Consider the following 14,975-nt stretch of genomic DNA (forward strand, 5'->3'; position numbering starts at 1 on the left):
AGAGGACATAAATGCTCCCAAGGAGCTACAAGAATATTATTATATTGGAAGAAATATGATCTGAGCTTAAGGGCCAAAGGCTAAAGACAAGGGAGAAGAAAATTATCTTGTGACTGGATTGTGAAAAACTCCATTGAGACCTTCTGGGCTCTGTACATGGGAACCATTTCTCTCTCAGTGGATACATGGGAGCTGGACCTGTCACAGGGAATATGTTGTTGTACACCAGATAAATAACAAGGCAGTCAAATAAACAGGGAAGGATTTGAACAAGTAGAAAAAAAGCTGCATATTATTGGGAGTATCTGGGGCAGTTCAGGGAAAAGAATAATCAAATAGGAAAATCAAGTATAAATATTTTCCACGGGTGAAAGGTTTTGATGCACTCTCCTGCAGAAAACTTTCCAGTTGTGAGTGCCTATTTACATTAAATCTGGAATTTCTGAGGCACACAAAGTCCCAAGATCTAAAAGTCCTTGGAGGCCATAAAGGGCTCAGGAAACACATGGAAATAACTGGAGGCTTCCAGCCACAAACCTTCTGTGCCAAACTTCTATTTTGCCTCGTGAGCTCAAAGGGCTAAACAGGCCAGTGCCTTGTTCTGGGGCTCCTGCTATCAGAAGAAAACTGAAGCAGTCTCTTGAAGCCATTTAGGCAATGAAACAATTACTGCTGCTTTTAATATCTTCTTGCCCTGGGCAGCCACCTGTGTCGCCGAACACACATATTGCAGGGCTGGCCCTGGCAGCCAAACACAGTGGGTCAGGCAGTCTCAGTGTCACAAAAACAATGAGAGGAGATAGCACAGCTGTGGAAACCTGCCTCAGGCTCTCTGGCTTGCATGGTTTTAAAGGAGTGTTTGCAGCACTGACAGTTATGGACAGTTTTCCCACACAGAACTATTAGAAAATGGTGTGTCCATGGCCAGCCCTGAGCCCCAGACAGCTTTTACTTTATCAAGATTAAAGGAAGAGGAGGCAGCTGGGGCTAATAAGTTGCAAATCAATGCCATTAGCGAAGAGAGTAAAGAAGAAAAAAGATCCAAGCCCTGCAAAAGCTAAAGCTTTTAGCTCTGCCTCTTGCTGTGCAGAAAATTACTGTACAGTTGTCCCAGTTCTCCTTGGATTCGTCCTCAGATTCAGGGAGATAAAAGATACAGAAAATATCTGAATTTCCTCTTTATTAAAATATATGTAGCTCACACATATGCAGCTGTATGTATACACATGCACATATATTTCTTTTGCTATTTAGTGCAATTGACTTTGCATCAGACCTTGCATAATAATTTCAGCATTTAAGAAAAATAGCATCTCAGATTAGTGAGGTAATGGAATTAAATTCCATAACCCTCTATGACCTGCCACAGGCTATGGAATGACAGCACAGACCCACTTCATGGCATGAGATCTTCACAGCTTCAGAGCTAATGACACAGAGACCAGCAAACTCAAACACAGGCAGGAACAACATCAGCATTTCCAGCTCTTCTGGAAATCTGTTTCAACAGATTCAATCTGTTTCCCCTGTTGGAGAGCTCTGTCCCATGAAACCCATAACCATCACTGCTGTGCTCAGCCCAGGCTGCTCCTGCTGCAGCCATTCCCTCTGGAGAGGGGACTGGCTGTGCACGCACACATCCTTCAGTCCCTGCCCTTGTGTCCACCCTTCCTGACCGGCTTTATCAGCCTGGATTCACACTGCACCAGGAACTGCTAAGGAATAGATACAGAATTAACAATACAACTTCAATAAGAGAAATGGCAACTCATAGAACTGTTTTTACACTTAGCAATTGACTTGGATTACTCTGTTCCACACAGTGATTTGTTTGGGTACACCAGTGCATTCTGCCTTCATAACTTTGCCTTGGTGTGTGAAAATGAACTGTCACATTTCTCTGAGCAATATTAATTTACATGCCCATATTTAAATCTCTTTCTCAATATTAATTCAGACTGTCATACTTTAATCTTCCTTTCTCCTTTGCAATTAAAAAACCACCCTTCTCTTCCCAAAATGAACAATGAATTACTATTACAGATTTTCACCTAGCTTTTGCAGAAATACACTTTCTCCATTAATGTATTTCCTTTCTTTGTAAGCAAAGATGATTAACACATCAGACAGTTGTATGCAGAGCTTTTCAATAGTTCTAATGAGAAAGATACTTTTTTCCACATTCTACTAACAAGGAAAACCACCTGTATTGCATTGGCTATAACCATTAAATACCATTACAGAAGAATGTAATCAGATATACAAAAGCTATGAGGCTGCAATGTTGTGAATCCTGGAAACTCAGAAGGAGAATCAAAAATTAAATCCTTTATTTATAAAGTGTTGATATTAATTTTTTGAGAGGATGATGGAGGGTAAGGGGGAATGGAGCTCAGAGAAAAACCAAACAAAGAAGAGCAGGATATCCATGTCAGCCAAAGTGGAGAAAATGCCTTGAGTTCCCAATTTGCTTAGTAGACAAAGAATGTCACTAGGACAACAGTTTGACTGAATGTCAGCTGGAAAATTATTCCACAGAGAAAGATTTTGAGATCAATAAGAAGTCTGTAGGAAAACAGTCAGAAAAAAAAAAAAAAAAGGCAGGAGGAAAAGAAATTTATGAGTGCAAAGACCTGAATGGTTTCAGAATCAGAGGGAGCACCAGTGCATTTGAACCCATTAAAGCATTGGAGTGGAAATTTTTTTTACTAGTTCTTCCCCTTACTGAGTAGTATTCCTTAAAACAAAGCCCCTCTCAGTGGCCCTGCTCCCTGTTCCCCCCAAGATACACAGCAAATATGCTCAGAATTTACCCAAGGCTGAAAGCAAACTTACACCCAACCAGGAAACTGCAGTCTGCAAGCACCAGATTTAGAGCAGTGGCATTTTATTTTGCATTTAATGTATTATATTGTTAGAAGGACAGGTTATCCTTTGATAGCATTCTATAAAACTCCAAAGACAAACTGAGGCTATCATAGTTCAAAGATCAAGATCTTCAGCAAATAGTTCCTCACCAGGGACTTTGCTGCCAGTTGCAAAAGGAATATGCTCATCTTTATTACCTCATTTCCCTTACAAAGAGGAATGTAAGGCCTGGAATAAAAACATCCTGGTCTAAAACTTTGCCTACCAACAGGGACACTCAATGAAAACCAATTTTCTGCTGGCACAGATGTGCTGCAAGTCAGACTTTCTCTGCTTATCACTTTGCTCATAATGAGCTTCTCCTGTCTGACATGAGCTCAGAACACCAGCAGAACAGTGTCACCCTTTCTGAGCTGTTCTACATATCTTCCCATTCCTTTAGATGAAAAATATTTGATTTATGCCACCTGCAGCCAAATCAACCAATTTGACCCAAAGCTTGCCTAAGTTAGAAGGCTTTAATAAGACTTTGACTCACTTTCTAAATGCAGGTAAGATATCTTATGTCTATTTCTAGAAACCCAACCTTCATATACAGTTCAGCACCATGCATAACCTGCCCAGCTTCATACACATACAGGTGTTTCCTTAACTTGTTAATAAAAGCTATTCTGCCTTATTGTAAAAGCCAAGTCCCCATTTTCTTCTCTGAAGGTTTTCAGAAAGAGGCTAAAAGCATAATAAAATATCATCCATTTATTTTATTTTCTTCCCATCATTCATTATTTGAACAAATATATTAGCATACTTAAAATACACTCTGAAACTGTGATTTTAATATACTTTATTGAAAAAAGTACACAGTTTAAATTGTATTCAGTGGGACAAAGCAATGGTCACCTCTATCTACCAAGTCCTTTTTTGATGAATCATGACTGCCATATGCCAAATTCACATCTGCACGACTTGCAAAGTAAAAAGATAAATCTTTTTTCAACATATCTTTAAGAATTTATATCACCAACAGTTTAAAATCATGAAATGCTGATGCTCTGACTATATTTCATGTCCTCTATGTTGCACCATTTCCCAGTTCACAGTTTATCCATGTTTTAGCATGCCAGTTGAACACATCAGTCAATGTCACCTGGAGAAAATCATCAATAGCAGAGGAAGAAGAACAAGAGAAGGTTTAGCACTAAGGCCTGAGACACCGCCACATTCTCTTGCATTTTCCTAAAGAAATAAAACAAAAGGAAAATAAATACAAGCCACTACAGTCAATCATGACACATGATTTTTTAGCAAACATAGGCATTAGAGCACTGATGCAAACAACAAAGCCCATAAATTAAATACACTCAGGAAGTAATACAAGTACACATTTTGAGCTGAACAAGTTTAGGTTGTAGACTGAAACAACAAGCACTACACCATCCCCTCCACTTTCTGCTTTAGGTCTTGTTCTACATTGCATTACATCAGCAGAGGCAGAAATTAAAGTTACTCCAGAGTAAAAAGGATGACAATGAACCTATCCTGTACAGGCCACTGGAATCACATCCTGGCCTCTACCAGCTCTCCTTGGCACTGTGTGAGAGCATCATGCAGAACACAGAGCAGTAAATACACAGTGTGGAGGGGTCACTATCCCTCCCTCCCAGGCAATATTATGAGTGAGCACAATGACTATAGCATGACAGGGATGATACTGAAGCTAATTACTGCAGCAAACATTAACTGCAGAGCACTCCCAGCCATCTCTAAGGAACCCTGGGGTCACTGCTTGGGCCAGAGTAAGTTCTCAGATATTCCGGGCTGCCAGTGCTCACACTCTGCCACGTTCTCTGGCATGACACAAACCAGTCTGCAAAAGCAGCAACTCAAGGCATTGTCTGCATGAGTACAGAAAAGCCTTGTAGCACTTCCAATATCCCTCACTTCCCTGATACTGAGTCTTCTGAATATTTCTCAACATTTCATCTTGGAAGACGAAGTTTTCCTATTAATCATTTTTAAAGAAATAAAAAAATTACCAGAGCTAAAAAGAAAGGAAAAGCAGATAGAAACTTACTTCAGGATGAAATCCATGACAGGATTCTGGGCGTCTTCTTATCTTCTGAGATTTCAACCGTTCACATTTAAGGGATTCATTATGTGCAAGGCAGTTAAGGAGAGATGCTCTGAACATTGCATTCTCATGGGAGTGTTTTGAAATGAATGCAGTGAATTTCAGCTCCTTCCTTCCTCTCCATTAAAGCCCCAAGGTGATATGTGTGGTCACCACAAGGAAAAGAAAGTGATTCTAGTGCTTTCTTCTCTGTGATCTGTGTTTTCAACAGCAAGTGTGCACTTGCACTGCTGGCCTGCCTTTCCATAATTCTGCAATAAAAGCAGACTACAGGCTGCTTCTGAAAAATTCCAACTTATGGGAAAAAACTAATCCAGAACTACCTAACTACAGAACAGCAAAAAACAGGAAGTGGGGCAACCAAAAAATCAAGTGATGTATTTACTTTGCTAAATTTTTTGTAGATTTGGAAAGCAGAATTCTGAAACATTTTCAATGCCCCAGTCAAACCTTAAATAAAGAGATATCTATGTTAGAGGGAGTTCCGTAAGTTCCAATATAATGAGGTCCATCCTTATAAGAAATTTACATACTTAGTGCCTAATTTGAAAGATGTTCACCTGTCTAAAGATGACCATGACCTTATGCTACATAAAATAAAATCCGTATAAGTGTGGTTGCTTAGTTCATACTGGCTATACAAAACAGAAAAAAAAAAAAAAAGAGTGAATGCACATTGAAAAAATGTGAGAACATATTCCTAGATGGCCTAATTTCAAACAGCACATATAACAGGTGATGATGCAAGTTTTACATGATAAAAAGTTTTTCAATATTTGCATCTTGACTCTCTTTCTGACCAGTTTGTAATAAAAAAAGGATATATCTTATTTCTATAGGTGCCATGGTAATTGGTGGGATAGAATCACAGAAGCATTCATTATCTACTACCACCATGAAGAGGTTGCTACTTGGGATCTGCTGGATAACAAAAGACCTGGAAATTAAAAAGAAAACAAATAATGGTGACATTATCAGCATTTCTGAGCCACTGGTTCTTGTTAGGAGTTTATCAGACTTTTATGTATTTACAGTCTGGAATGGAACAGATCCACCACACTAATGAAGGCTCCTCTGCAGCCACACACTGACAGCTCACAGCCCCAAGTTTGAGTCTCTACAGTTGTATCAGGGCCTTTGTGCACTCTGGGCCTTGCTTGAACAACAGCAATTCCTGATCTCAGCTTTCATCTGCCCTCTGGAGAGCCATTTTATTACTGAGCCATCAAAACATAGATCAGCCCTCAACATTTTCCAAAGTGATTTATTTTAGAATAATGACTATCTGGTATAAATATGGTGATAACTCAGCACCCCATTCAAATGAAGACAAAGTAGGCAACGCAAAGGGAGAGCAAAAAAATAAAGGTATTTTTTGTAAGAAGGAGATCACCCAGGGAAGGATCCTGTGGGCACCAGTCAGTGATGCACAGAGTTTCAGTGAGCTGAACCCTTAAGCACATACCAAAGAGAAAAGGGGCAAAAGGCAGAGCCAGGTAGACACTATTTACCTTTCCTTTGAAACTCAGGACACAATACAAAAAAATGGCTTTAAGCTCAGACCCAATTCTACACGAAATTTTGAAGCAATCTGTTAGAATTTGTACATCCTATCAGCAGCATGTCAGCCATGTCAAATATCACTGAAATCTGGCAACTCCAAGAATTAGGTGTTTTGCAGTGTGGTTTGCTGTAAATGTACAGAATGCTAAGTGAGGGTTTGAACACCAAGAAGATGTGGAGAGAAACATATTTTTCCTCAGACATCTTTCTTTAAAATACATATTGTCTTACTATAATAACTCCCTGCTTTTTCCAAAGATCACAGAAGATGAAATAGCAGAGAGGGCAGGGAATATTTAGACCTAGCCTAAGAAAAAAAATTTGGAAAACTTACTATAAAAATGTTGCCAACGGAAAGATTAAATGCTTTTCAGTATTTTTTAAACTTACTGAACCTCCATTAAAATTACACTTAGAGTGATCTGCAATATGTTAACTTTATGTTTATACGTGAAATATACATTTATGGCATAATGTAAAAGGCTGAACTTTATAAATGTACCTACCAAACAGCTGGAGCATGTAGCAAGACTGACATCATTGTAATGGAGCATCTGTGGCTTTGTGGATTTGTGTGTGGGAGAAATGGGGCCAATAAAAGGAAAGGAGGAAAAATCTTTAGCAGGCAATAGCACCAAAATTGTACTGCATGAATTTCTCAAAACAGCTATGAATAAATCAAACAGTAAAGGGTAGAAAAAACATTACTTTTATTGCCAGAAATTGGCACTATTTGCATTTTGTACAGTCTGAAACTTATAATCCTTGTATCTTTAAAACTAACTCAGAAAAGAACCTGATGGACATAAGATGCTTTAACAATTAATTGGATGGTAAGGTATAAATTTCTTTTTGCTGAGAAGGGAGTAATTACTCTTCTGTTTTACCTGTGGTGTGCCCAAATCCAAGCCCTTTTTTTATACCCCTTTTTGTCACCTCCCACGTGAACCTGTGGAAAGCATGTACTGTGGAAAGCATGTACCCCACAGCCAGGTTTAAATTAAGATGCCAGCTCATGATAGCTGGGCAATTTCCCATTCTGATTCTTCTTCCACCCACTCTGAGGTGCCACAAGGGCTGTGCAGTATGAGGCTATTCCTTCCTCAAACTTAAGAGGGGAGAAGAAAATTCCCATCACTTCACCTAGCTGGGATGAAAGCACTTTATCCAGAAGAGTGTTTCAACTACACAGGTGATGCTGAATAAATTACTACACAGCTAAACTGTGAAGTCTAGCAAAATTTTCTGTATTGCTTTATTACTGAAAGCCTTCATCATTTCTGATTTCATCAATTTGGGGAATGCAGTACCTGCATTGACTGACAGAAATAATGAATTAAAGGCCGTTCAAAGAGCAATATATTAGTTAAGTAAAAACCCCTCTTTGCTACCTTAGGAATTATATCATAGGTATCAACTAAACTTGACTCTGTTCACCAAACAGTGAATATTCTTACAGACCTACAGGCTGTTTAATTAGCACAGAAGTTTGTTAAGTGTCTAAGCTTATGGTGGCTGCCACAGAGCTATAAAGAAACATAAAAGATGGAAAATTTTGGCTCTCTGTAGCATTTTTTTCCCTTAGTGCAAAATAACAACTTCACTAATATCTTGAAAAGTGAAACAACTGGCTTCTTATCCTCCCACTAGAAGTTTTTTAACATTTTAAAAGAAAATGTTTCTTCCATCAAGCAGTAAATGGATGTTTCCCCTTACACAATTCTCAAACATAATCTGCAAATGAAGTTGTAAAGCCAACATACCAACAAGTGAAGACAGAGGATTCAAGACCTAGACTAAGCCAAGCAAATAAATGAGGGCAAAAAATGTCCATTTCAGCTTTCTTTTCTATTAATAGTTTGCACAAACAAAATATCCCTCCTTCAGCCATTGTAATTTAAGATCATTTCAGAGCCATGAGATATTCCTACCCTCACCAGATCAGTGGCAAAGAGGTTTGTGCCAGTTGTAGCCACCACGGTTGCTGTGTGACTATTCAGACAGTTCACATGGCGCTGCTTCCATGCCCAGAGTGGATAAAGCACACAATCATCCCAGCAGCAGCTCTGCCCTTTGAGCCCAGCCCTCAGTTCCCATGGTGACATGCATATGCATCCTTGAAATTCATTTTGAACATTCATGCCACTAAGTCTCAGGAACCGAACATTCATGGAAAACAAAAGGTGCACAAACACAGTCAGACCAAAGCCTTTCAGGGACTGAGGCATTCCACCAAAATACTCCACTGTGTAAGCCACGGCAGAAAAACCTCCAGCAAACAGCTTCCATGGCTGCAGGGAGAAATGAAGTCGCTGACAAAGTAGGGAAAATGGCATTATCTTTTTGTGAGATCCACTGTGAGGCTCCAAAGGTTCCCTCACAATAACCATTCCTGAACACCTGCTGGCTTAAGCTGGCATTTGTGTCCCTGCTAATATGGAAACCAACTCTCAAGGACTGAGTAAGGGGTTTGGCTGAGCTTTATTGCTGCTTTAACAATCAAAAGAAAGTCTATGTGTAAGTGCTTTATTTTTATACAGAATGTGTCACATTTAAAGGATAAAGCTCTTCTTGTTTTAAGTAATATAAACCTTTTGATTTGAATCCTTTTCCTCTAATGCAGTATCATCACCATCATTCAATGGGGCAGCACAGGAATAGGCTTGCAAATATCTCCAAATATAAAACAGACTAAACTGTTGGGGTTCCTGTTGAAGCTACATTGAGTCAATAAGAAGCTTATTAATAATTTCTCCTCCATCTTTCATCCACTGAGGAACTAGCTTGGTTTATTTGATGTACAGGTTCAGAGGCTTAAAACAGACCTGAAAACAAACTGTTTCTTGACTTTGTGGGGAAGGTGAGGAAGGAAGAAATTTAATACTTGAAAGGGGTAGACAGAGAGGGAGGAAGAAAATCTAGTTATGCCAAACTATTTTGTTAATGAAGCAAAAATAACAACAGAGAGTAAGTCTGCAAGGAACTCTGTATTTTGAGTCAGAGTGTTACGTGACAATTTTGTCATGTTGCACACACAGTATCTGTTTCTTTTTAACCTGTTTTGGTTTTGATCCATATGAAAACATGAGCACAAATAGAATGCAAACAGATTTGGGGAAAAAAACCCCAGCCTCATGTTTTAATTTGTAGTAGAAAATATTTGCTCAAAAAGCAATACTTATTAATCTGTTCCTTGAAAATTAATTTTTCATTGTGCAGTTATAAAAAAATTGACTTGGACTGCAGGTACTGCTGTGTTCATAATTATATTTGGTAGTCATGCTTCTGAAGGCAGGATAAGAAAGCACACTTTTAATGTGTGTCTGGTGGCTAAAAGACTCTTCCCACAGATAATCAGTTCTTTCTCACTCCTTTAGGCAGCCTGTAACTTGGAAAGCACCACAAGAGCCCTGCAGTGCAAATGCTGGTGTGCAATCACACCTGCTGCACATAACTCAGGCTCCTGCAGGAGAAGGGGGAGCACCTCCAGCTCTGGCCATGCAGACACAGATTATTCATGGATAATTTGGGGCAGGAGCTTGGCTTTGGGGATCTGAGTCATCCTCGGCAGGAGGGTCCTCCTCTCTAATGGATGGACAGTGATCCTGCAGAGAAATGCATCCTGAACGGGGTGAAACGTGACACTTGAAGCTGAGTGTGGGCTACAACACCTGTTCTTAGGGAGCCAGCACATTACATTCAAATCTGGTTTGTTGGGTATTTTTGGGTTTGTTTTTTTGTTTTTTGGTTTTTTTTTTGTTTAAATTTAAATTGGAATCTCTCCCTTTTATTTGTATATGTAAAAGTCTTTAAGGAGTTATAATATTGTTATAATAATTTCTTCCTCAGACTATGTTTTTAAAAACCCCCGAACAAATCAAATCCCCCAACCTAATTCCCAAAATTCTTATTATAAGAATTGCTTTCTTCTGTAAGGAGAAATAATTAGAATATATACAGTAGAGAAGTAGGGACTGAGCTGACACTACCCTTGCAGCACTGCCTTCTCTCCACACTTTTCCTTTCATCTTTATGTCTCTGAATTCCTGGGTGGCAAAATGTTTGTGAGGGGACTGGGAGAGGGACAAACCTCTCTGGAGAAGGAGGAAGATGCTCCAAGATGCAGGAAAAGGACAGGGACAGCAGGACAAGCAGAGACAGTGCCCTGTGGGAGAGGCTCTAGGGAAGCAGGTTTGCAGGGCTCTGCAGTGTCTCCTTAGAGATTCTGGAGCATTTCCCATGCTGATGGAAGCAGGTCCCTTTCTCCCTCCTGGCTGCTGTATCTCCTGACAGACCAAGCCCAGCTCACTGGCCAACCTGCAGATCACACCCTTCTGTCAGTCACTGATTTCCCTTCTTAAGGCAGGCCATTGCTTCACTACAAATATCTCAATCATGTGGTGCAAAATCTGTTTGTGGTGGCTTAACACCTTGTCTCTGAAGTGCAGGTGGCTTCCCCTTTCCTTTCCTAGCATGGCTGGATCAATAACAGGCAAAGCTGAGAGAATTCTATTTCAGACACACCAGAGACGTGTCTCATCCAGCTAAGCAAACCTAACCTTTAGGCTGTTTACTCCCCACTATTTGACTACAGCATCTGCTCTTAAAGGAAATCAATATTACAGCTGAGCAGCTTAGTCTCTGTGTTTCCATGCAGCAGACGTAATCCATTTCCTTGTCCACTGGTGTTAAACTTTGGACAGGATATAAACTGAACACAGACGTGAGGTTTCCCTGCTAATGAGCAGCCACTTCCACAGCCCCAGCACAGTGAATTTTGGGGAAACTGCTTCAACACAGCATTTTTGTATGGGCCTGAGGGTGGGCCAGGCAGCTGTAAGAGAGGACACAGTGATAATGGCTTGGGCAGACTGAGGATCCCAAACACCACCATTTCTTGGTCATTTGCACTGAACTATTTTCCTTTTCCTGGCCTGCAGCCCTGGTGCCATTAGCTCTGGCGGCTACTGACGCTGACACAAGGCTTGTTTCAGCAACAAAGAATGGCAGGGAACCTCCTGGGAGCATTCAGAATTCTCTGATTTTCAGATCCATGGCTCCCTGTTTTCTTCAAACAGCTGCAAAGGCTGAAAAGTGTTAGAGGGAACAGAGCTAATGTCAAGCAGCATGGAACTCGGAAGGCACAGGATAAAACTATGCTTGTGGGACCAGAACACTTAGACAGAATATCTTCTCATTATACTGAAGAATGGAAGATATTTCTTTGTAACTTGGGGAGGATTTGAACACAGCAACAACACTAAAAGCAATTCAGCTTGTTTAAAAACAATGCTATGCGCTTCCTGTTAAAAATTAATTCTTTTTTCACACAGAAATATTTCATCATTGCACTTTGCTTTAAAAAAACTTCGTTCCTGAGTAATAATTGCTGATCTATGCACTGTATTTTACAATTAGTAATCTCTTTTAATTTTACAAAAATACCCTGCTGTTATACACTCTGCAGAAGAATATGTGGTCATGACAAACACATGGCTTAGGCAGGATTTTAGTAATATAAATATTTAAATCACTGTTCGGATTCACTTTTAATTCCATGCTCAGGAGGCTTAGCAGCCTGATTTAAGGGCAAAAAAATCCATGTATGTATTTTCAATTTTTTTCCTTAATGATCACTGGAACACTATTACTATCATTTAATGTCACAGTGATGACTGTGGGACTTAAAATCAAATTATGAGTAGAAAATCAGAGTATTGTGCCAGCATATGTCCCTCCTGCACATACATAATCATATCAATCATTTTCATGTGAAAATAGAAAAGATCCTTTAAATACCACTTGTTTGCTCAGGCACACAAATCCCACAAAGCATGGAAGAATTTCACTGTGAGTAATTTGAACTGAAATAAATATAGGGCAAGATTTTCAAATTGGCAACCTAAACAAAGATGTGAGGAAGTGCCTAAATTTCCATGGAACTCAACTTAGATAGCCCTCAGTGGCCACTCTGACTATTGAGAATCATTGTAAACTCAGCCTTTCCCCCCTGGGTGTTTCAGTGTAATTTTTGCCTGCAAACCTCCATTAATGAACTTGGAGTATTTTGGATTAAGATGAGTTGTAACTTTGGGATTACATTTCACATCTGACAAATGTGATCTTTCCTATTTTTTACAGAAAAAAAAAAATATACCAGCATGAGGGCAGAGTAAATGGAAAATATTGTGCAGGCTGCACTCAAATATGTGTTACTCACATAACTGTTGGTTGCAAAAGTTCAGCCCTAATGGTCTGGAACAAACTTTAAGAATTCAACAGGAGTGCAGATATCCACTCTGCTGTTTCTCAACTCCTATCATGTGCTTTTCAAGCTGCTGGACACATTTCCAACCCACATCTCTCTCGCTTATCACATTTTTGCAATGAATGAATGAAATGTTTATATCACAGTCAAGTTGTGCTACTTGTTTTTTGGGTTTTTTTGTTTGTTTTTTTTCCCAAATAAATGATGATAGAGAAAGAAATATCTAATGCAATTCGTAAAAATAACGTATATGCCAATAACAACATTTCTGAGAGCTGGAGCTGTATATAAAACATCAGTTAATGGTTCTCTCTCATGAAAAGAGGCAGATAAACTTCCAGCCTCAGGCTTGAAATTGGATCCTGACCTCATGCTAGCAAAATATTGTCACCACATACAGCCTGACTGCAGTACAATTTGGTATCAGTGCAAACATACTTGTAGCAAAGTTCAGCACTGAGGATTTAGGTGAGCAGTGTCATCCTCACCATTCCTGTGCTGCTGGATGCTCAGAGCCCCACAGAGCTGGGCCATGGCTGGAAACCCCTCAGCTTCAGCCAGGACCTCCAAAAGTGCCCATCCTCACTCACTCCCCACCAGGAGGGGATTCTTTCTCAAGTAACTGATGCTCAGACAAGAGTACTTGACCAACTGCAAACATATAAAAACTTAAGAGTGCACAGCCTTTAGGATGAGAGAAGATCCTCGGTGTAGTGAGGCATTGGACTGTTTGTGACCTTTCTAGGGCAGCCACCTTCCCATATGAGGTGTAGGATAATGGAGAGATTCAGACCTCCAGCTTTAAAATGTACTGGCAGTTTTTTTTATCAGAGAAATCAAGACCAGAAATCCCATAAACTTTAAATATTTGCCTGCATTCATACCCCTAAACAAACCAAAGGTGAGTGTGATGCGTGGTACCTGGTTCTGGGCTCACAGGGACCAAGAAATCACACAGTGACTGGTACAAAGAAAATCATATCAGAGGTCTCCTAAAGACTGTTTCTTTTCACAGTGACACCTGGTTAACAAGACCACAACAGAGAAGTCAGGGAAGAAACCCAGGCTGAAAAACGCAGCTCCACTGCAGCAAGTTAGCAAATATGTGTTTTTAGCAAAGTTCTTTAGCTCTCTACACAAGTAGTTGTGGTTTGTATTGAGAGACATCTCAGATTGTGTTTTTTAAAATGCTATGTGATTTCTAAGCTAGGTTCTAAATATAACTTTAAGATTAAAAAGCAAGTTGATAAATTCTGTTTTAGGAAGGCTCACAAATATCATATGACAAAGTAAAAGTAACATTTAATTGCAAGAATTGGCAACTACTCTTTTCCACAACTTTAGGTCAAGTCTCATCAACAATATGACTCTACCAAGGAACTGCACAACAGAAACTGAAATATAAAAAGCAGAAATGACGAGGAGATCCACATTAAAAGAGCAATAAATCCTGGAGCTAAAGTGCTCATTGGATGTGTCCACAGTGTGTTTTGCAAGGATGTTGTTAATTTATTTCTGTTAACATGAACTTTAGCAATGATTGAGAAGGACATATTTGAAAGTCTTAAGCACACAACGTGCCATCTTTTCCACAGCCAGCTAAAACTCTGTAGTGTTTTATATAATATAGAAATGTTCCTTGCATGGTTCTCAAATCTTAAGATTCAAGCTGTTTTTCTAAGCTAAAGGCTTTAAAATATTTATTAAGCTATTCCAAACCTTTTAAAAAGGAAACTGCTCTATATAAAGATGTCTAAGCCATGTTTGCATTGTTTTACATCTGCCTATAGTATGAATATATTACAAACTAAAATTAATGTTCCGTTATTAGCAATTCTTCATGTGTGCCTGAGTTTAAAAATTCATTGCAACATTTCTCAATTTCAATCATCTTTTTCCTATCCCAAGCCATTGTTCATAAAAATAATATATATTACTACTGAGCTCTATACATTATGGCATACATACAACTTTTTAAATCCCTTGTCATTACAAAGCATCCTTTCATTGCATCAGCTACTATCTATCATTTCATTAATATTTATTAATGCTTGTTCAAAATGTAAAATTAAGCTAACTTTTAAGTAGATTATGATTTATATTTTAATGGAGTACTGACTTCACCTATGAAGAGTGAATGGGTGC

General features: G+C 39.2%; 1 protein-coding gene across 1 annotated transcript in view; it reads right to left on the bottom strand.

Annotated features, from left to right (window-relative positions):
* Nucleotides 1-1,180: 1,180 nt before the first annotated feature.
* The window catches only part of CACNA2D3 (calcium voltage-gated channel auxiliary subunit alpha2delta 3), a 382,632-nt gene continuing 368,837 nt past the window's right edge, over nt 1,181-14,975 (bottom strand). The window contains exons 36-38 of the mRNA XM_058032041.1: nt 5,821-5,936; nt 4,943-5,022; nt 1,181-4,104 (exon numbers count right to left, since the gene is read on the bottom strand). Coding sequence (XP_057888024.1) covers nt 4,012-4,104; nt 4,943-5,022; nt 5,821-5,936 — 289 coding nt within the window. The 3' untranslated portion in view covers nt 1,181-4,011. The remainder of the gene's footprint in view (nt 4,105-4,942; nt 5,023-5,820; nt 5,937-14,975) is intronic.

The sequence above is a fragment of the Melospiza georgiana genome, chromosome 11 (assembly GCF_028018845.1).
Source record: "Melospiza georgiana isolate bMelGeo1 chromosome 11, bMelGeo1.pri, whole genome shotgun sequence".
Classification (NCBI taxonomy): domain Eukaryota; kingdom Metazoa; phylum Chordata; class Aves; order Passeriformes; family Passerellidae; genus Melospiza; species Melospiza georgiana.